Source organism: Lampris incognitus, chromosome 14 (assembly GCF_029633865.1).
Source record: "Lampris incognitus isolate fLamInc1 chromosome 14, fLamInc1.hap2, whole genome shotgun sequence".
NCBI lineage: Eukaryota > Metazoa > Chordata > Actinopteri > Lampriformes > Lampridae > Lampris > Lampris incognitus.
In genome coordinates this window covers 25,668,723-25,691,741 of record NC_079224.1, presented here as the reverse complement: position 1 = coordinate 25,691,741, position 23,019 = coordinate 25,668,723, and the positions used below count along the sequence as shown (strand labels likewise).

At 43.0% G+C, this 23,019-nt stretch overlaps 2 protein-coding genes across 2 annotated transcripts; one reads left to right on the top strand and one right to left on the bottom strand.

Annotated features, from left to right (window-relative positions):
* Window positions 1-5,855: 5,855 nt before the first annotated feature.
* On the top strand, window positions 5,856-10,663 carry LOC130123397 (transcription factor JunD-like). The gene has a single exon (XM_056292547.1). It carries the CDS (start codon window positions 6,126-6,128, stop codon window positions 7,068-7,070), a length of 945 nt encoding a protein of 314 aa, XP_056148522.1. The 5' UTR covers window positions 5,856-6,125; the 3' UTR covers window positions 7,071-10,663.
* A 759-nt stretch (window positions 10,664-11,422) lies between these two features.
* On the bottom strand, window positions 11,423-21,821 carry LOC130123498 (ras-related protein Rab-3A-like). Its single transcript, XM_056292677.1, has 5 exons — window positions 21,810-21,821; window positions 19,323-19,547; window positions 15,930-16,048; window positions 14,864-14,988; window positions 11,423-11,670 (listed from the first exon to the last, which is right to left on the bottom strand). Exons 2-5 carry the CDS (start codon window positions 19,545-19,547, stop codon window positions 11,480-11,482), a joined length of 660 nt encoding a protein of 219 aa, XP_056148652.1. The 5' UTR covers window positions 21,810-21,821; the 3' UTR covers window positions 11,423-11,479.
* Between the last annotated feature and the right edge of the window lie 1,198 nt (window positions 21,822-23,019).

The following is a 23,019-nucleotide window of genomic DNA, read 5'->3' as shown; positions in this document are numbered from 1 at the left end:
ACTGAACCAGGGGGGCTAGGAATACATCTGTTGTCATCATACAATACTGTGATTGCAATTATTCCCAAATCCTCTGTGAATAGATACCTGCAGTCAGTTGAGACTGAAGAAGTCACTTAGATGAGTGATGAAATGTTCCTCCCAATAAACGCTGTGTCCAGATGAACTTATTCAACCTTCTGTGAGCACTTCCTTTACTGATGTTTTATTGAGTTAAACCCAAACACATCTCATACGAGTGCTCAACAGCAAATCACAGGGCTGGAACTGCCTCCCTTTTAAGCTATTCTCACCAGAGTCAACATGGCTATGCCTGCATTAGGGTCTGAATAATAGGTACTTCTCTACACTACCTTGCTGTGGGGGGCTAAGAGTACATCTGTCACCATCTTACAATGCTGTGATTGCAAACATTCCCCAATCCTCTGTGAATAGTACACATGGCCATTGTATCTCTTGTTAATAGTCATATGAATGCATATGAAACCGATCATTGGTTCGGTCATTATGCAACTGTGCTGTTTATAAGGGTGGGCATGACTACAGTCAGTTGAGACTAAAGAAGTCACTTAGATGAGTGATGAAAAGTCTCTCCCAATAAACGTTGTGTTCAGATGAACTGATTCAAGTTTCTGTGATATGTCAAGAGTGTGTTGGAAGTGAAGATGTTTGTCGGACAGAGTGATGAGAATGAAGCTGGAAATTGAAGGTGTGATGATAAATGTTGTCAGCCCATATGTCCTGCAAATTGGGTGTGAGATGAAAGAGAAAGAAGAATTCTGGAGTTAGTTGGATGAAGTGGTGGAGAGGGTACCCAAGGGGGAGAGAGTGGTGATTGGAGCGGACTTCAATGGGTATGTTGGTGAAGGGAACAGAGGTGACGAGGGGGTGTTGGATAGGTATGGTGTCAAGGAGAGGAGAGGAGAGGAATGTGGAAGGACAGATAGTCATGGATTTTGTGAAAAAGATGGAAATGGCTGTGGTGAATACATATTTCAAGAAGAGGGCGGAACACAGGTTGACATAAGAGTGGAGGAAGGTGCACACAGGTGGACTATATCTTATGTAGGAGGTGCAATCTGAAAGGGATTGGAAGTGAGAACATAGCTAGGCAGCATCGGATGGTGGTCTGTAGGATGACGTTGGAGACCAAGAAAAGGAAGAGAGTGAAAGCAGATCCAAGGATCAAATGGTGGAAGTTGAAGAAGGGAGATTGTTGTGTGGACTTCAGGGAGGAGTTAAGACAGGCACTGCGTGGTAGTGAAGAGTGGCTGGATGGCTGGACAATCACTGCAGAAACAGTGAGGGAGACAGCTAGGAAGGTACTTGGTGTCATCTGGACAGAGGAAGGAAGACAAGGAGACTTGGTGGTGGAATGAGGAAATACAGGTAAGAATATGGAGGAAGGGGTTGGCAAAGAAGAAGTGGGATAGTCAGAGAGATGAACAAAGAAGACAGGAGTACAAGGAAATGTACCGTAAGGCGAAGAGAGAGGTGGCAAAGGCAAAACAAAAGGTGTATGGTGAGTTGTATGAGAGGTTAGACACTAAGGAAGGAGAAAAGGACTTGTATCAATTGGCTAGACAGAGGGACCGAGCTGGGAAGGATATGCAGCAGGTTAGGGTGATAAAGGATAGAGATGGAAATGTGCTGACAAGTGAGGAGAGTGTGTTGAGAAGAAGGAAGGAGTACTTTGAAGGGGCTGATGAATGAAGAAAATGAGAGAGAGAGAGAAAGTTGGATGATGTGGGGATAGTAAATCAGGAAGTGCGGTGAATTAGCAAGGAGGAAGTGAGGGCAGCTATGAAGAGGATGAAGAGTGGAAAGGCAGTTGGTCCAGATGACATACCTATGGAGGCATGGAAGTGTTTAGGAGAGATGGCAGTGGAGTTTTTAACTAGATCATTTAACACAATCTTGGAAAGTGAGAGGATGCCTGAGGAGTGGAGAAGAAGTGTACTGGTATTGATTTTCAAGAATAAGGGTGATGGGCAGACCTATAGCAACTGCAGAGGTATAAAGTTGATCAGCCACAGCATGAAGTTATGGGAAAGAGTAGAGCTGATGATTAATGTGTAGCAGTATGGTTTCATGCGAGGAAAGAGCACTACAGATGCGATGTTTGGTTTGAGAGCGTTGATGGAGAAGTATAGAGAAGGTCAGAAGGAGTTACATTATATCTTTGTGAATTTAGAGAACGCATACGACAGAGTGCCAAGAGAGGGGGTGTGGTATTGTATGAGGGAGTCGGGAGTGGCAGAGAAGTATGTAAGAGTGGTGCAGGATATGTATGAGGGTAGTGTGACAGAAGTGAGGTGTACGGTAGGAATGATGGATAGATTCAAGGTTGAGGCAGGATTACCTCAAGGATCGGCCCTTTCTTGTTTGCAATGGTGATGGGCGAGATCAGGCAGGAGGCTCCATGGACTATGATGTTTACGGATGACATTGTGGTCGAGGAGAGCCTGAAGAGGTGGAGGTATGCACTGGAGAGAAGAGGAATGAAAGTCAGTAGGAGCAAGACAGAATACATATGTGTGAATGATAGGGAGGACAGCGGACTGGTGAGGATGCAAGGAGTAGAGGTGGTGAAGGTGGATGAGTTTAAATATTTGGGGTCAACTGATCAATGTAATGGGAAGTGCAGAAGAGAGGTGAAGAAGAAAGTGCAGGCAGGGCGGAGTGGGTGGGGAAGAGTGTCAGGAGTGATTTGTGACAGAAGGGTACCAGCAAGAGTTAAAGGGAAGGTTTACAAGATGGTAGAGAGAGCAGCTATGTTATATGGTTTGGAGACAATGGCACTAACGAAAAGACAGGAGGCGGAGTTGGAGGTGGCAGAGTTGAAGATGCTAAGATTTTGTTGGGAGTAACAAAGAAGGACAGGATTAGGAATGATTATATTAGAGGGACAGAACAGGTTGGATGGTTTGGAGACAAAGCAGGAGAGGTGAGATTGAGATGGCTTGGACATGTGTGGAGGAGAGATGCTGGGTATATTGGGAGAAGGATGCTGAAGATGGAGCTGCCAGGCAAGAGGAAAAGAGGAAGACCAAAGAGGAGGTTTATGGATGTGGTGGGGAAGACATGCAGATGGTTGGTATGACAGAGGAAGATGCAGAGAACAGGAAGAGATGGAAACGGTTGCTCCAAAAAGAAGAAGTGTTTGCATTTGATTGCTAGAAGTCAGCGGGTTAAAAAAAAAAAATCAAGGCCACCAATTTAAATCTTGGGATTAGCAGATCTGCACAAAGTGACTGACAATCTCCTGCTTCACACACACACACACACACACACACACACACACACACACACACACACACACACACACACACACACACACACACACACACACACACACACACACACACACACACACACAGGCCACAAAACCACAAAAACTGTGTAAGGTGTTCGACACCCCAATATCTCCAATAGTTCTGCTCAGTGGTTGGCAGTGGGAGTCTGCTGGTGTCTGAGGCAAGTTTCCAGGTGTTGATGTACGTTACTGCATGTGAAGCTGGGCGTAGCTGGAAAAGAGCATGCATACTAAGCCAGCCCTTCCCTGGACAAATAGTGTTTAAAAAAAAAAAAGACACTCCCCTTGGCTGAAGGAGACATCATTTTGTTTACAGAACTTCTGACATATGCCATCAGCTGAAATTATGCTAAAACCAACTTCTTGGCTGCCCTGTCCTAAAGATTTAAAATAGTATGTTTTCATAAAGGGAGAGCCAAATTGATTTCTTCATCCTGCGTAACAGCTTGGTCTTTTTTTCTGTTTGGTGTTCTCTGTAGTCCACACCCTGGGGTTGCGAAATGACTCACACATTCTGGACACTGCTCCCTGAGAGCGTAGCTCTAAACTGTCCACACTAATAAAAATATGGGTGGAGAGAATAGACTTTCTCTGTGAAGGAAAGGAATATGTTCAACAGAGAATGTCTTTTTGTCATCCATGCTGGTGTCTAAAGCTGCAACATCCGCTCATGAAAAACAAATTACATTGAACAAAGACTATAGACTTTCAAACAGATAGGAAGCTCTTTTTTATTTCACACCCACCTGCATCCATAGAAATGTGCATGCATCGGCATGGGGCCCCACAGGAATCTGCACACACACACACACACACACACACACACACACACACACACACACACACACACACACACACACACACACACACACACACACACACACACACTTCTAGCCGGCCTCACTGACCACCCACACAACCTGCACTGCAGTGCTTAACAACTATCCCTTCCCCCATCCACAACTCATTCACCTTTCTCTCTTTCTGTCTGTCTGTATGGCGCTCTCTCTCTCTCTCCCTGCCTCTCTTTCTCTCACCTGCGTCACTCGCTATGTCAGCGTTGCCATGGAAACTAATGATGCCCCTCAACGCTGTGATGCTGATGCAGACGGTCTGCTGACGTCTTTTACTTTCTATGGGTGGAATAACAATATTCAACTTTCCACCACAGGGCAATACGATGCTGGCCGGGGCTTAATGCCACTCTTTATTTCTGCGTCTCAATGTCCTCCCCCCAAATTCTATCGTTTTTATATCTTGAGGGTGAGATTATTTTGCAGAAGTGTTACTTAAGATAGCTGTATATAGTAGTGGCTCTGAATAGGTGTAAGTAATTTTGAGTTGGCCTTGTAGGCTGTGTTTGGTCTTGTTGCTGGAAACTGGCTATTGGAAAGTTTATTGCCTGACTATTCATAAAACAGCAAGAGGCAATTTAAGCATTCAGAAAATTGTCTGGAATGATTATTTGCTATGTATTTGTCAAAATAACACTAATGGATTGCATATGACTATTAGTTCTTCCCCTGTTGAAAATAAACTCTATCCTATTCTATTCTATACCGGATGTGGGCAGTGGAACCAATCAAAAGTAAGGCCCGGGTACTGGCTGTACTTTCAGCAGCTGTAAAGGGAATGTCCAAGCATGAACCTTCCTGTGCATTAACTTGCAGTATAGGAAAAAAAGAAACGTGGCTCTCTCATTCCTATTTGCGTTGCTTACACATTCCTCACAATTATTCCCCCAACAAGGCTAAAGTTGACTCTCAGCTGCTCAGTGAAGGACGGACGTTGTCCCTCAAGTGGCTTCTGAATACCAGGGACATCCGATCGCAGCTCCTCGTGTGTCTTGCACATCGTGAGGTGTTGTCATGCTTGTTTACACGTCAGTGGTAAACAGTAAATTAATTGGATTCTCACGGGCAGTTTCTGCCTGCTCCTAATTGTCAACAGCAAGCCACATGAGGATAACAAAGCAAACAGCAATGCGGATGCCATTCTATGCCATGTGATAAGACATATATTCTTGTGCAATAATTTAGGCATATCCCTTCAATCAAGCAGTCAGGCTTCAGTTGCAACTTTTATTCCGTTGCATAACTCCTGTCTAATTAATCTTGTGCATGTTTGAGGGAATTTCATTTAGAATTCTGACGAATCTATGAAAATGTTAGTACATCAACGTGTAGGTCTATTCTATTCTATTCCACGTATCTTGTGAAAATTCGGTCCAAAGTTCGTGTTAAGATTGCCGTGTTATAGAAAATGTCCCTGCCGCGCCGTTACCGCCGTTCTTCCTTGTTCCTTCGCCTTTATAACTTCCCCGCCCAGTCTCTGTTCTCTTTTGGCGACCCTGGGCTTTTTCGTGCTATGACATCAAACCACAATGCACCGCACTGTTTTTAGTTTACCTTAGGTCTCCATGGCGACGACGACCGACTCGGCCCCTTATTTAAATCAAACCGGAAACCAACGTCATTTTGGGCCAATCTCAGCGCTCTGAGGTGACATAATGGAATTTTTAGGGATAGAAAGCGAACGGAGGGTTGGGTGTGCGCATAGCAGCCGTGCAATCGGGAAAAGACCAGGGAAGAGGCAGATGATACAGCCCTTCAGACAAACGTAGCGGACGTGATCGAGTGATAGCTTGGTTAAGAAAACGGTGAGATAAGAAAACCCGGGAGGGGGAGGGGGCGGTGTGTCACATAGAAATAGGATCATGTGGTTTTCCTTGCTGGGGTGTTTAGTTGTTGAATAGGTCACTCTCGGTTCATGCGTAACGTTCAGCGATCCCTCATGTTGAGGGTGTAGGATGGAAACAAGCTTCTATACAGGCGCCGTGGTGAATTCCCGAAGGCTATCCAGCATCCATTCCCAGAGCAGCATGATGAAGAAGGAAATCCACCTCAACCTGGACCAGCAGAGCAGCGAGCTCAAATCCAACGCGGACGGCATGCTCAATTCCACGGATTTAGGACTGCTAAAGCTGGCCTCGCCGGACCTGGAGCGCCTCATCATCCAGTCCAACGGCATGATCGCCGCCGCCGCCAACGCCACCACCGCCGCCGCCCCCCAGAACTCTCAGTTCCTCTATCCCAAGTCCGCCAGCGACGAGCAGGAATTTGCGGAGGGTTTCGTCAAGGCGCTGGAGGACCTGCACAAGCAGAACCAGCTGACCGAGGCGGCGTGCGTCTCAGTGGACAGACTGGAACTCATCGGCTCCAACGCGGTTTCCGCCGGGCTGCCGGCCTCAGACCTCCCCGTTTACACGACCTTGAACGGCTACGCAGGCAGTCCGTTGGGTGCCACAGTGAACTATTCCGCAGACGCCCTCCCGTTCCCACCTCCGCCGCCTCATTTGCCCGGCGCGCAGGCATCCGCCGCTGCCGCCGCCGCCGCCCTGTCGCGCCTCCAGAGCGCCAGCGGCGGGGTGAAGGACGAGCCACAGACGGTGCCGGATATGCAGAGCTTTGGAGAGAGCCCTCCTCTCTCTCCCATCGACATGGACAACCAGGAGCGCATCAAAGCGGAGAGGAAAAAGCTCCGCAACAGAATAGCAGCATCGAAGTGCCGCAAGAGAAAACTGGAGCGGATCTCTCGTCTGGAGGACAAGGTCAAAAGCTTGAAGACGCAAAATACGGAGCTGGCATCCGCAGCCAGCGTCCTCAGGGAACAAGTGGCCCAGCTGAAACAGAAGGTGATGAACCATGTGAGCAATGGATGCCAGCTTCTCCCAAACCAGGTCCAGGCTTATTAATGTGTGTTGGGGAAGGGGGGCGGGGGGTATTTCGAGTAAGTGTCTCCAGCCTTTGTACTCTGCACGGTTCTCTCTTTGAACATGCAAATTTGTTCGGAGGATACGATATGGATCTGTGACTTGGGAGCAGCTTTGAGACGGGCTTGCTTTTTAGATGCCAAGCACGTCATGACCCTGGCCTGTTATTCACACATTCACAGAGGAGTCTCGCATTTATTTAGCTGTACCTGCCAGACACGTCTGCGAGCGAGCGCGCACCAAAAATATGATGTCGGATGCCAAATGATTTTACGCGTTTTGATTAACATTAATAATCCTCATTGGTAAGAAAATTGGCGGTGTATTTCTGCAACCGCACCACTATTCTCCCAGCCTCGATCATGGGGTAGGATTTTACACAAACGCCATCGACAGAGATGCAAGTAAGACCCAAGTTTAACCTGCTCACACAACTCAAGCTCTTGACAAAAGTTTTGAAATGTGTCTTGATGTGTCGGCCTACTTTTCTGGGTCGTTGGTTAGATAAAAACGTGATTCATTTGTGCTGATCTGAGATCTGTTGAACCGCTGCAAACGCGTCTACTTTATAGCCAGTGTCATGCGTCCAAGCAGGATGTTATGTAAGCTAAATTACATGCAATGTTAGCCACTCAGCTGTAAATGTGCAGTCAACACAAGGCCTACAACCAATTCCAAACACTGAGACAATGATTCTGCATCGCTTTCCACAACAGCCCCACCACATTCGTGCTTCGTATCCATGGCAGCGTGTCCTCGTTCAAATGTCAAAAGGGAACCATTGTTTGTCCTCAAGTGTCTCGAAAATAGTTTAGTGGCCATTTTAATGCGTCCTCCAGGTATATATGTCAAGCGTGACCGTGAAACGAACACACACACACACACCCCTTTTTGACATTTTTGTGAAAGGGAATTGGGCATTGAGGATGGATCCAAAGCAACCGAAACATTTTCAGTTAAAACCAGGAGCAGGTGTAAGCTGTAGCCTCTTTTTATTTCACTACAAACTGCCTACAAACTGTTGTAATGCAGCGAACGACCTAATTTTGCGGCCCTCGTTTTGGGAACACATGTAGCAACCGCGGCTACCCAGCGGCCTGGAACAAGCTAGCCATACCTGCATGTCAGCTGGACAATCTCAATTTGGTGCAATTTAACACTAGGGTGTCAGAGTGCTGTCATCCACCGTGTAATATAATGCCTTACTTGTTTACATGCACTTGCCAATGACAAATGTATATTTTTATTTACTGAAACATATGTGTCTTATATTACATAGTGCGGTCTTACTTCTTGTTGTACATCCCTTTTTTGCAGATAGACAGTGCATGTTTTGTAGTTTTTGTGTACAGTAGCCAATTATATTTTCATTATTGTGGCTGTCTTGTAGTCATACTATGTTCTTTTTCAGTTTAAATTTACTCAAATCTATGTACAAGTATGAGCTGAGAAGCCCCACATAAGACATCTGTAATGGACTTTTACCTCTCAAAAGACATTAAATTCATTACATTGGTACAGTGAGTGTGCGTGTGTGTGCGTGCGTGCGATAGAAACCACATAATGCCCTCTAGCGGGCATGAGTGTGCCTCTCATTTACCTTTGAAATACAATTTCATAAATAGCTAGTAAGCAACCTCTCGTCATTGACAAACAAGCAGAAATAATTTTCATATCATGACAAATTACTGGCTTCCAGAATTTATTGATTCCTCATTTTTAGCAAACCTGGCATTTTAGAATTACAGCACAAGTCACACATCTAAAACTCAATGGGGTGGGAAAAATCCTTATTTACAACAGGGATAATAAGGAAGAGATGGATTACATGTTCCTAAATCAGAGGCAAGTTTGCAGCTGTAGCAAAACACAATTAACAAGAGAACACAGTAAACAACTCAAACTTGAACCATCGCAGTAAATATAACCTTCAATTTTACTTTTAAAACTTTTCAGCTCACTTCCCAATACTTCTAGCGTGTCTGAAAGCTGCTGCATAGGAGGCATGTGGTATACACCAGTTGCTTCTAAACAGCAGTGCTCTAGCCTTTTTAGACCATAAAACTGTAAAAATGTGCCCGCCAACCACTCTAACAAGAACTTGGCTCTGTAGATTATAATGAGGCTTTCTGTGGAAAGAACAATAAGCTTATCTGCGTAGGACTTTTATACAAGCAGTATCTCGTAAAAGATAAACTGCTTCGACGGGGCTACTTTCTGCCAGTAATAGCTGTTTGCATAAAGGGAGATGGGGCTACTGTTGCTCTGTTACAAGAGGAAACAGTTGATATTAAACAAAATGAAGATGAAAAAAAAGAAAAAGTTACTGAACGTATTTGGACATGACCAGGAGTTCTTACACTGGAATGTTCAACAGTTACCTTAAAGAGGTATCCTAAGCCCCGAGGTCAGTGTAAAAGTAAAATATAAGGTGAAAAAAGCTTGCAGATTCTCGCTAGGGAATCTCAATTATCTACTTAAAAACACAATGCAATGCAATTGCAATGCATGCAATTGCAGCCATAATCTAGGAAGGACAATCTGAAAATAAATAGAATCAATAAGTTATAAATACTGTATAGGAATATATTTTGAATTAACTTTGGTGATTAAAGTTTGACATGCCTGGACGTATCTGTGATGCATGACTTCCAGAATGTTTGGTGCTGTCACAACACCACAGGACAATTCCCTAATCTTAGGACCAAAGACAGAGAGGGAGCGAGACAGAGAGAATAAGGTAAAGACACCCTGTGACATTTAACATGCTTGAAAGAAAAAATTTCCCTGCAAAATGAAGAGAGAGAAACCCCCCCCCCCCAGTATTCATCAAAACACAGGAGACTATAGCATCTGGAAGTTGACAGAATTATGGCCGTCGTGAGGTGTACTGGTGCATACACTTAAATCACATGCCATCTATCTATCTATCTATCATCTTGCTGTGTGTAAATGTTTGCAGTGCTCACTGTAGGCAGCAATTATATCACGGTGCATGAGAGTTTTGTACAGTGAGACAAGATTATGGGTATATAAAAAAAAAAAAATCTTCCTCTGAAAAGCCACATGCTATACCTTCTGCTGTTGGACCTGTGGGATGCACAGGGATCACAACGTAGCCTTGGGGGGGGGGGGGGCACAAACAGATCACACAAACAAACTGTCATTCAATAAACAAACCTCTGTCAATAAAAACCAAAACATTATCCACGACATGCACCTCTCACAGAGCACAGGTAGGGATTCATCAATGTAAATCCCTGGTATCGTATAATATCTATTCATAATATATGCATCTTTTTTTTCCAACATTTATACATATTCTCCTCATAGTGAAACACTTCCCTTTCCATTTATTTTTTTTTCTAGTCAGGCTTAAAAATAGACAACCAAATAAATAAATAAATAACCATAAAATCAAGTAAAAAACATGGGCAGGAAGCAATATCTCCATGAAAGATTGCCACTTACTTGAATAAAGATATGGAAAACATTTGGACTACCATGACAAATTAAAGGATATGCGTAATTTTGGTACGTTTGTTTTTTTTTCTTGCTAAAATCTAGAGGAAAAACATCAACTCGTCAATGACCACTTTTCTGATGTCAAACAAGAACCTCTGAGCGACTGAAGTGAAAAGGTAAGAAAAACAAAACTGACTGTATCTTCACCAGTAAACATCCAGTGGAACTAAAAGCAAAAAAATAAATAATATAAAACAAATAATGCCCACATATGTGGATCCTCAGTTCCAGACCTTAATGCTGGGTGGAATGTCGCTACTTTCATTTGTAATTCTGACAAAAGAAAAAAACAAAACCCGATGACACAAACCAGATTAGAAATAATTGTACTCTTGGACTCCACTGGCCTATTACAATTTTGGAAAACATAAAGCGGACAAATACAAAGCATCTTCCTCTGGTCTGGATAAGCTGTGTGTAAAGACTTCAGTTCCGTCTGCATGTGAATGTGTCGAGGAGTGAGAGAGAGCTAGAGCGACCAAGCAAGGCTAGGATTGTAGTGTTATAGTATTTCATTCCTCGGACTAAGTTGACATTTGCACACAGCTACTGTATTACCAAATGACTTGATGAACATAAACCGTCTGAGGTGACGCCTATCTGAAAGCTGCAGAATCTCAGGGGATCGACTGCTCTTTTGGGCAGTGCACTTGTTTTAGTGAGAGGTTCAGAGGATCCACATGGAGCCCATTTTTATGTGCGTGTGTGTATGGCAGTGTTTATAAGGGAGAGGAGTGCACATCTATATGAGAGAAAGACAGAAATAAAGAATGGAAAGATTTTAGTCGAGAGAGCGAGAGAGAGAGAGAGAGAGAGAGAGAGAGAGAGTCTGTACTGTGTGTGTGTGTGTTGGATTGTTTGTGTGTTTAGCAAGCACAGTCCTGATGGGACCGCTGGGGCTGCTCATTGAGCTGCGGCCCCTGTTTTGTTCCGGTGATCGAGGGATCGGCATTGTCCAGGCTCTCCGACATCCGTTCACAGATGATGTCCACCAGTCGCTCAAAGGTCTGCTTCACATTAATGTTGTCTTTGGCGCTCGTCTCAAAGTGCTCAAAGCCTATGGAGGTAAATTAGCAAGAGACAGAAATATACACACACATTCGCACTGATTAAAATTGCCTTTTCAGTGCGACTTCCATCAGAGTCGATGCACTTTAACAGATCTGGGCCATAGTTATCAAGCGTCTCAGAATGGGAAATCAACCTGCTCGAAAATTCTCAGAGTGATGCAATTTTGGTCCTACTTTTATCAATAGATGAGAGTATATTATCAGCACTCCTGCCCTCAGGAAAGATCTTTTAAGTTAGCAGAAGCACCCAAATTGTGATGGATGCAAAGTATTTGGTTATCGATTCAGATGCCAGATGGTCGGGCTCTACAGATAACTCAAGGCTGCTCAGTAAGAACGGTCTTAAGCTTTTGTTTTGAGTGCAACCACGTATCCCCCGGATGTCACTTGCTTGGTGACAAAGGCCATCCCTAATAGTTCATGAAATATTTTACCCACTGCGCAGTACGCATTGCAGGGAAAATAACATGTCATTGTAATTTCACTTTGTGGATCAAAGCTTTGTAAAATTGTTATGTCACGAGATGTGACTCGATGCATGCTCAATAATCCAGGTGTAGAAATCCCAGAAAAGTTGAACCAGTTCATGTGGGAGTCCAGATGAACTGATTCAACTTTTCTGGGCTCCCGAGATGCGAGTTTCTGTTAGGAGGAATCCAACTATTGGCTGAGAGAGTGTGCAGAAAGCTACAGAACTAACTCTTTAGTATATTCTAATATATGAGTAGTTTTAGTGCTAGTCATAAGATTACTGTAATTCCAAGGAGAAATTATGAGACACTTGGTATCTATGGTCTCTGGATACAAATGAGAAAACAGACACTCGACAGCTTTCTTCAATGTTGTATACCTTGGGAACATTTCTTGCGGACACATATCAATCGTGGTCTGGTTCTATGAGAGCCGATTTAAAATGATAAAAATCATCGCTGTGTTTGACAACACCTTGTTTCCACCGACAGAGCCCATTGCCAAAACAAAAATCTAGAGGTGGCTAGACACTTTCATTTCCGCCGAAAGATGGTTGTCTAAAGTGCCTTGGAACAAAGCATAAATTAGGTCTGGATGCAATCCAGCCCCAGTGCACTTAAGCAATGTAAAGAGATGGGGAGATGGAGAGGGAAAAAAATTCAGACAGAAATCACAGCAACAGGAGACTGTTCTAGCCATTTCCAGGTCAGCAATTGAAGTGTGTACTCGTATGACAAAAGGACTGTAGGAAAATCAGATCTTTTTTTAAAAAAATAAATATTTTTTTGGACTCCTTTATTAATCCCCATGGGGGGAAATTCTTTCTCTGCATTTAACCCATCCAAGCTGTGTAGTTAGGAGCAGTGGGCAGCTGCCGTGCAGCATCCGGGGACCAATTCCAGTTCTTCTTGCCATGCCTTGGTCAGGGGCACAGACAGGAGTATTAACCCTAACATGCATATCTTTTTGATGGTGGGGGAAACCAGAGCACCCGGAGAAAACCCCCCGCAGACACGGGGAGAACATGCAAACTCCACACAGAGGACGACCTGCGATGACCCTCAAGGCTGGACAACCCCGGGGTTCAAACCCAGGACCTTCTTGCTGTGAGGCAACAGCGCTAACCACTGGGCCACTGTGCCACCCAGAACAAGATACAAGATGTGTTCAAATGATTTCAAATTTTACTGAGAAAGAGCACAGTCAGAAAAGCATCAAGTGTCAGTTCAGCATTTTCTCAATCTCCATGAGCAAGTGAAGTTGAATGTGAACTTGCAAGAAGTGCAAGAAGAAAGTTGACATTTGCATGTTTGCATTCACTGACATCTATTCTACACATTTTATTGTCAAAAAATAAGTAACTAAGTCAGTATAACTTGTGAAGATTTGCTCAGTGTTTTGGTTATGAATTCAATGTAAACTTTAAAGGATTTGGTCCTCTAAATAATTTTCTCTGGAAAGAAACAGCATCTTATATTAAGTATATATCCTAAGCTGCTGACAGGTTTCCAATAGGTGTGTGGTCCTCTGCAATTCTGTCTTCCTACCTGTAGGATCTCTGTGCAGTGTTGTGCACCATACTGAAGACTGAGAATTTAACAAGACTAATCTAAAAACCTTGGACATGTCGCAACGCTTATAAAACATATAACACACCATCTTGTTTACCTTCGAATCCCAACCTTAAAGAGTAAGGAAACAATAAATTTTAGCCTGTCACCACCCACATATATGTGAACAAGAGGTGCACAAGACAAAAGTGAGAGCAGGGTAGAGTAGGCCGTGCTGTAATTGAATGCCACACCCCAGCTCCTCAGAAGCCACCCCAGTTTAGTTGGATAAAACCACCATGTCACTTTTCTATGCAGGTCATATTTTATTGGTCCAACACGGTGGCACCCACTTGTGTTGAAATCGTCGTATCAGGTCAGTGTGTTTGATGCCCTCATTTGGCATAGGCAAGTCAGTGGGTTAACAATGAAGTGTGGTTTGCCCCAGAAGAAAGACAGTATAGATTTTCTCGCCAAGAACTGCTGTGTGATGTGGTCTTGTTTTTTATTGAACTTTTCACCGGGGCAAGCAATTACACCAACCTAAGGAAATACCAACATGCTTTCTGCTCAACAAATGTAATTAAAGGTTTACTACCTCTTTAACAGTGGGGGAATTTGCAAAGCACAATCCAGCAATTTGCATTTATGGATAACTTTCGCTTTCTGCCACTTCATCAGCTTGGATCCAGCCGTTTCCAGAAACCTAGTCCACTTCATATTAATGTTTAAATGTGAGGTTTTTTCTAAAACCAACAATGAAAACTAAATAAAATCAGTAATCAGGATAGAAGCAGAAGGCCCCAAACAAGATTAAATTACAAAGGTTACCTCTTTAACTATAGCCTGTTGTATATCCGTTATTTGAGAAGACTTCTTAGTCTTTGTTATCATTCTAAAATGAAACTCGTATAGAATTATGTGACTTCCAAAACGCTATCTTCCTTAGTAATGTAATTATGAAGAGCAAAGGTGAGGTCTTAGTCTGATTTCAGTTTGGACACAGGAGGCAGGAAGGAGTGTAATCCACTAAATTTGTAACAATTACACCTGGAAGGGGTGTTAATGTCACTCTTACAGAGTGGTGGTGTGGTCATTTTTTTTGTCTCAGTGATCCGCGTGGCTCTCACTTGTTTTGGTTTGTGATGAATTGACTCACCCAGCTGTTCAGACAGCTGTCTGCCCCTCTCTGAAGCCACCACCCTCTCATCGTCCATGTCACACTTGTTTCCCACCAGCAGGACCTGGGCGTTGTCCCAAGAGTAGGTCTTGATCTGGGTCGACCTGTCAGCACATACACAAAAGTTTACAAATCATTAAGTAAATTCAGTGAATGAGGTGTAAACTTTTTCAGTAACTAGCCATCGTGACTCCAGGATTTCTGTACCTAATTCATCTTAACTGCCAGACTAGTTTTAAGAAAAGGCTAATGGGCATAGTCTACTTAGGTTTGAAGTGGGAAAAGAGTTAGGAGAATTTACTAGCATCTTGTTGGTGGATGATATTAGTTTCAACCTTGTCAAATCCTAACAGATCAGAACTCAGGTCATAGTGGATGAGATTGTTAGACTGCGCTTTGGGAACAACTAAGAGTTTCATAGTATGTTCAACAAACCCAAAATAAAGCCAGTCAGGCCCAGGTCACTGCAGATGAAAAATAGCTACATTCCTCAGCGATAGGAAGTTCAGGTCTGGTTTAAGGTAGTAAATTATTCAGTAAACAGGAAGAAGTTGTAGTTCAGCAGAGTTGGTTTCTTATTTAGTCTATGAAAAGGAACGGACTAAAGGCAACTGCAATACATGCTGTGATGGTCTCTACTCAATCACTTCCACGCAAAAAAGAAATGTCTGAGGGTCAACAAGAACACCACTGTCCCTTACAGGGATGGGAGGACACAAACACACACTAGTTCTTTGGCTTTTAATCAGACCTGCACCATAATTAGGGATCTGCACACTGACATGAAATCATCTGTCTTTCTCCACTGGTTAAAGTGACCGTTGGGTTCAAGAGTTGACCAACCACTTTCATTTGAGTCAGGGGTTAGTCACTTAGCTTTTAAACAGAAGAAGAAAGCCCCCCCCCCCCATTAACCAATGTTCCCTTCCAAAATGGCTGACAGCGTGGACAAATTGAACTGTAATGATGCGACTTGTATGAAATTAGTCAGTGTTGGGCTGGCAGCAATTTCCTACCATCTCACACACACACACTTATGACTTACCAGTCCTGTACAGCATTAAAGGACTCCTCATTGGTGATGTCGTACATGAGAATGAAGCCCATGGCTCCCCTGTAATAGGCAGTGGTGATTGTTCTATAGCGCTCCTGGCCAGCAGTGTCCTGCACACACAGAGAATTTAAACTTGAGATTTTTTTTTTGTTATTAGTATTTAAGCTGTAACTTTAAGCTATAAACTATAATACAGAGTCCTTTATTGTTCCAGTCTCGGTATGACTCCTAACCTCTAATACACATTTATACTGAATTTTCCACTGTCAAACAAGTCAGGTTTATTTGTGTAGCTCTAAATTGCAGTTAGTCTCAGAGGGAAATAATTCATCCTTCATCACTTAGTGCTTAACCCTAACATGACTGTAATTCCAATCGTAACCCCTACCTAAAATAACATACCTGAAAAGTATCAACCAGAAATCCTAACAAGCCAATTTTGTGCATCATATTTCATTTGTGCGATATTGAAAACCTTTCTTTTAAAAAAAAGAAAAAAGTTAATACATCGCAAATCTAAAAAAAAAAATAGCTGTTGGCCCATTGTCATCCTCTAAAAATGTTGGATACAGATTGCAAAAAGACTGCTACTGTCGATGGTAAACAAAATGTGGATAAATTGAGATTAATGAGAGAAGTTGTAAAAACATGATCATTATGCGTTATAAAATAAATAAACAGAAGTCAGCATGTTTTTTGGGGGGCAGGGTAGGTTTAACAGTGTGGGAACAGCTGGTTTAAGGCCTGCAGCTGAATGCCAAAGAGAGAGACGTTAGGTATTCCAACAGCAGCATCTGTAATGAGGTGCAGTTGGTCCCAGGGTTAGACTTTATAGTGCATGTAAGTACACTTCAAGGGTATCACCGTTACACAGCAAATGAAGTGATTGTATAGCTCAGAGAGGCCCCTTCAACAGCTGCTAATCATGGCACTGTCTCATGAGAGAGAGTGCTCAGTATTCACAAATGTGATGAGAGCAGAATGAAAATGCAGACATGGCTAAGGGGGAGTCACTGGGGGTTCGTTCATGTGATATTAAAAAGAGACAGAATAAATATTTTATTCTGTCAAATCGATTCACAGACTAATTTCTCAGACCTTTTTTTAGAAATTAAAATTGTAGGCTCCGTCAGTAAATTAGCCTTGTCAGAATTTTACTTAACGCATCTCCACTAGGGCTGCATGATTAATGCAAAATTATAATGCAGATTGTTTTGCTGCCTGTTGTGATCATAATTATTAGTCAAATTATTTGTCTTCGTTTCAGCAAACAAAATGACTGTCACACATTTGCTACTTTTCAAAACATCGGGTCTATCCATTCTTTTTCATGTTACTCGTCACCTTTCTCCAAAAGCACACTTTTTTTTCTTTTGGATTTTTCCCTCTTTTTCTCCTAATTGTACTTGGCCAATTTCCCCACTCTTCCGAGCCATCCCGGTTGCTGCTCCACCCCCCTCTGCCGATCCAGGGAGGGCTGCAGACTACCACGCCTCCTCCAATACATGTGGCGTCGCCAGCTGCTTCTTTTCACCTGACAGTGAGGAGTTTCAACCAGGGGGACGTAGCGCGTAGGAGGATCACGCTATTCCCCCCTCCCCCCTGAACAGGCACCCTGACTGACCAGAGGAGGCGCTAATGCAGCGACCAGGACACATACCCACAACTGGCTTCCCACCCGCAGACACGGCCAGTTGTGTCTGTAGGGAGGCCCGACCAAGCTGGAGGTAACACGGGGATTCGAACCGGCGATCCCCGTGTTGGTAGGCAATGGAATAGACCACCACGCCACCCGGATGCCCCAAAATCAATTTTTGTTGGGTTTTGATATAACATGCCAGGACTTTAAAATGAATCGAAAGCACAATTCAAAACATTTCAATATGAATGAATTATTTTTGCGATAAGTAATGTTGGAAACAAAAATTCCAATATCCAATTAGTTCTGATTTACTATGAAGCCCTATCTCAATTACATAATACAAGTTCAAGTAGGAGAGCTTTGATTGTAATGATGTCTACTAAAAGAGAACCCAGGCTTAGTGCGACCACCTGCAGAGCTAACGTTTGTGAGAAATCTCAAATCTGAGGTACCAACAGTAGGCCATCAGGCCATCCTCAAGCTGAATACAGAACACGTGTCGAGAGAGAGAGAGAGAGATGTATAGAGATAGAGGTGTGTACGCATGTCTAGTGCTTGCTTATTTCCACTGAGTGCATCTATTTCCCCATCCCCCCTCACTCCAGACACAGCTGTCAGAGGACCCTTGGGAGGACGTGCAGGTAAGTATAGGAGACTTTGACACCAACAGCATTTAAAAAAGGAAACTAGGACCCAGGGTTTGTATCAGTTCACGGAACATCTTGTCTTCTGGAATAAAATAGCATACTGTGATGCCAGAGTGCTCCTGCTCACTTGAGAAATTCAAATAAGTGCATCCTCCTCCTCAAGGAAGAGCTTGGTAAATAATTGCCAGAATCCATACTTCTTCTTCTTTCAGCTTGTTCCCCGTTTCTTAGGGGTCGCCACAGCAGATTTTATAGTTTGCATCAGTACCCTCAGAGGGCACAGCACCAATGGTGGTCATTGTCAACCCGGGCCTCTTGTGATCCAGTATGGTCTTGTCAATCCGCATAATGATTTGGCAAAGTTTTACGTCGGATGCCCTTCCTGACACAACCGCTAACCCTATGGACGGGGGCACAGGTAAAGCGCTGGATGCCATCCCAGTATTCTTGGACTTGCGTCCATGCCTGTTGCCTGAGACTTGGCAACCAAAAACTTCGCTAGACTTGAAAAGTGACCGTTTACCAACCGACATCTTTACTCGCTGGAAATGTTTCCTTCAAGCACAACCATGCTACACATTTCTGAATAAGCCTTATGGAATGCATATGAAGTGGAGTTAAATCAATTGCAATGTTATGTGCTTAGATACCTGGCCATCCATGATGATGATGATGGAGTTCTTGCGTCGGAAGCAAGGTCAGACCTCTTCAGTTCAGTTATATTCCAATGATAATACTGAACCCAAGGTCTGGTGTCAGCTTAGATTTAACTTTACAAGAAAAGCTGCTTTATACACACATGTTCATATACTGAAGAAGAGTTCTCAAACTTTTCCAGGTCAATGACTTGGAAGTACATAAACATTAGACCAAGGACTCCCATTTGAAAGGATTCTGTCCACTGAAGCTCTTCTGAGAAGATTGTTGAATAAGACATACCTTAGAACTACAATGTAATTGTCCATCTGTCTTTTTAAACTTTTGGACCCAACAGTAGGACCACAGATATTGACCATGTCCAACCATTGCCTTTTTAAAATTTATTTGTGTTTGTGTGTGAGCTTGTGCAATTACTGTGTGTGTTTAGTTCCTCACCCAAATCTGCAGCTTTATCCTCTTGTCATTCCTGTAGATGGTCTTGACCTTGAAGTCGATGCCCACTGTGCTGACAAAGGCTGGTGTAAATGAGTCATCAGCGTAGCGGAATAGAAAGGAGGTCTTTCCCACACTGCTGTTGCCAATGATCAAGATCTTGAACATGTAGTCAAAGTTCTGGTCTGAGGACTCCTTCTGTCCATAGGTGGCATTTGCTGACGCCATCTTTAGCAGGACAGAGAAGAGATATTGATGACATTTTAAAAAGACATTAGGTGATTATGGACTACAGGCCACACCAGCATTTTTCTATATTATGGTTAGCAGTGTGACCAAGAGGAGACCAAGAACCCTGGCAGCACTGCTAGACTAAAATTATGAAAGAAATAAACAACACAAAACAGTTCTTAAACACATGACATAATCCACTGAATTCTGCATACATGTAGGGGTCAGTGTCTTGAACCAGTTAACAGAATGCATCACGTGATCTAGTTTTATTGCTACAACCAGAAGTAGAACTTGGGAAGCTGAAACCATGAGAAATTAGCCTGAAATCAAAACCAAAAAGTACCCTAAATCATCACTGTATCACAAAAAATAATTTATAATAAACCATGGATGGCACAGACAGACTTGTGTACATGTACGGGCAGCAACTCTCCTACAAGTCCCTGGGTACTGGGATTTAGTTATTAAATTTTGTTAAGCATTTATACAAATAGAATGAAAAGGAAGGGAAATAAATTACTCGCATATCATTTGTCCTATGTGCAATAAATGAAAGTGTCAAATCAAGTTATCAGTTGACAATGATTAAACAAAGTACAGATACCATATGTCTCTCAATGTTTTATTAGAGGAATAGATTCAAGTAGAGGATTAAACAACTGTCAATGACTGATTCTTGCCTCATTCAGTCTGTCAGGCCTTAAAATAGAAAAATTCATATGATCTTTATGAACATTTAAAATGCTACAAATTCAAAAAGACCCAATTATCTTAATTCCCCTATAGAGACCACGTCTTGAGCAGGTTTATTGGCAATGCATGTGAGAGGGACTTTGAAATCTTTCAGACTAAAGGGTTATACAAAATAGTAGACCCAGAGTCTAGATAGTCTTGAAAGGCATATTTCTTCCAAGATCATATTTACATCCTACCAAAAATATACAGTATCAAAGGCCAGACTGTCAGCTGGCCATTTCCTGGAATGACGTTTTTTTGACTGGTGACTGGTCAGACCTGGCCATATCTTGTTAATTAAGTTCATCAAATGGCAAAGACGCACTACACCTAGATTTCCAATTGTAACTCTTATCATTAGCTGATCACCATATCTGTGCACAACCACGAGTCTTAACACCCTGTAAAAGAATACTGTCGCATTGAAAAGACAGAACAGTTGACTTCATATGCTCCCTCCAAGGCAAGCTCCATGTGTTCTACTTAATCCACAGTTCAATAAAACACGTCAGCATTTTCAGGTTCAAGTGAACTCATCCCCTTTACCTCTTTGGTAGACGATGTTAGACTGATCAGACTGATACATAATTAAAATAACTACGGTCGAGTCTCGACAGGCTGCATTTCGTCCATGCATCCAATGCGCGCGCGCACGCACGCACACACGCGCACACACACACACACACACACAAACACACACACACACACACACACACACACACACACACACACACACACTGCGTCTATCTGACGTCTCTGGTACCCGGGGGTCGGACAAGCCGCGCGCACACACGCGTTTAAGAGAGCGGAAGCAGCAGGGCTTAGCAGGCTAAGCGTCGGCTAAACCGGGGCGGGTTACCTATGTGGACTGCTCTCAAACCAATTATGAATGAACATACGGTAGGCTAAACACGTAGCTGGTAGGCCGCAGCCAAGGAAGCGTTCTTGTGTCCACAACGACATTTGATAAACTGTTAAAAGAATATTAACGCCTCATGGCCGCATCTGCCCCCCGCCCCTCTCCAATTGCCTGTCTGCCAAAGAGGGGCATCTAAACCAAACCGCTTATACACAGCTTTGCTTAACTGGTTTGCTGGTACAATGCCTGCTAGCTGTTACCTGATATTTACCTTCTAGCTAACGTTGGGTGTTATATATACATTGTGAATTATTTCACACACCGACTCTACGCCCCCGTCATCATTAATCAGATGAAAATGAACGATATAACCGTGGTTGGAAATACATAATTTATCAACTGTCGAGTCAAAAAATTAAGATCACATTGCTCCCGTATTGGCTAGCATGGGATAACGTTAACAGTTATGCCAGTGCTGGACCGAGGCGGCTAAACGTACCAGCTATGTCAAATGAAGGTTACTCTTGTCAATTTACCACCAAATTTTACAATCAAATTTCGAGATCTGTAAAACAATATAATTACCAAATTCCCGGCAACGCGATTATTTCATGGTAATTCTCTATCGTATCTGGGCAGATGGAAATCAGCCCAGGGCTTACCGTGAAACGCCTGTTTTGTCTTAGGCTCCGGGCAGCTGCTAGCCAAGCGGTGTTTCACCTGCAGAGGCTCTTGCGTCTCCTGATTGACAGCCTCGGAGAGGGCGGGCGTACGGCGGAATATAAGGATGACTGGCAGTCGGAAGAGGCAATCTGTGAACGACGTCCCCTCAATCGCAACGAGTCCCGCCCACCTATCCCGTCCTCATGGGGGCTCTTGCTGCATAGCATCATCTGTGTGGTGCTTATTTGGGCTACAAATCAGTCAGCTGTGGCTTGATTTTTATTTTTGTTGTTGTTGCAGCTGACAGAAGGAAAATGACATTCACAATTTGTATTAGAATGACTTGCTAGATTAACTCTGCCCTGATTTCAGCGCTTAAAATTCCATAGCAACCAGATATTCTTCCCTCATCGGTTTTCCTCGAACCAGTGTCCTGATAAAAAGAAAACTACAACACGTGATGTGAAAAGCATGTAGACTTTTTCCTTTATTGGCAAGGTGGACAGTCAGGCATACGTACAATTACAGTCAGAGAAAGCAAGCTAACACATCCATAGAAAACAGCAGTGTTTGGATTGTCAAGGCTGCAGAATCTCGATCCATATTCATGAAAATTCTAAGTACAGACATGCCAATCTAGGACAATCGGTTAGGTCTTGTGCCTTATATCAAGCTTTGCTATGCCGTATGATTCAAACAGGCTTTGGATCAGATATCTTACTTTTAAGACCTTTCCTGAATATGAGAGCTGACCGACATCAGGAAAGACAGAATAGGAAGACACAAATATTTCAGAAAACCCAGGAGTATCTTTGTCACTCTTAAATATGTGGAAAAACCTGAAAGTCTGAGAATTTTTGCTTCTATGTATAATGTAATCAACAGACATATAGATAGGGGGAAAAATGGTGAATTAGTAATTGAAATCTGTCCCACTGTACTCTCTCATTGCTAGCAACATTTATGTACTAGACCTTTAAACAAAAAAAATCATTTCATTGTTTCTGACAGATAACATGGAAATAATAAATAACCTGTACATAAAGCAATGCAAGGAAATTGTACAAAATAAAATAGTAGGTGACGATTTGACAGAGAGGCAGACTGAGTCTTAATTGTAAATCACTGCCATAGTATAGTGTGCTGGTTAAGCTGTTGTTAAATTAGTCCATTATGTAGTACAGTAAGTAGAAGGCATCCTTGAGTGTT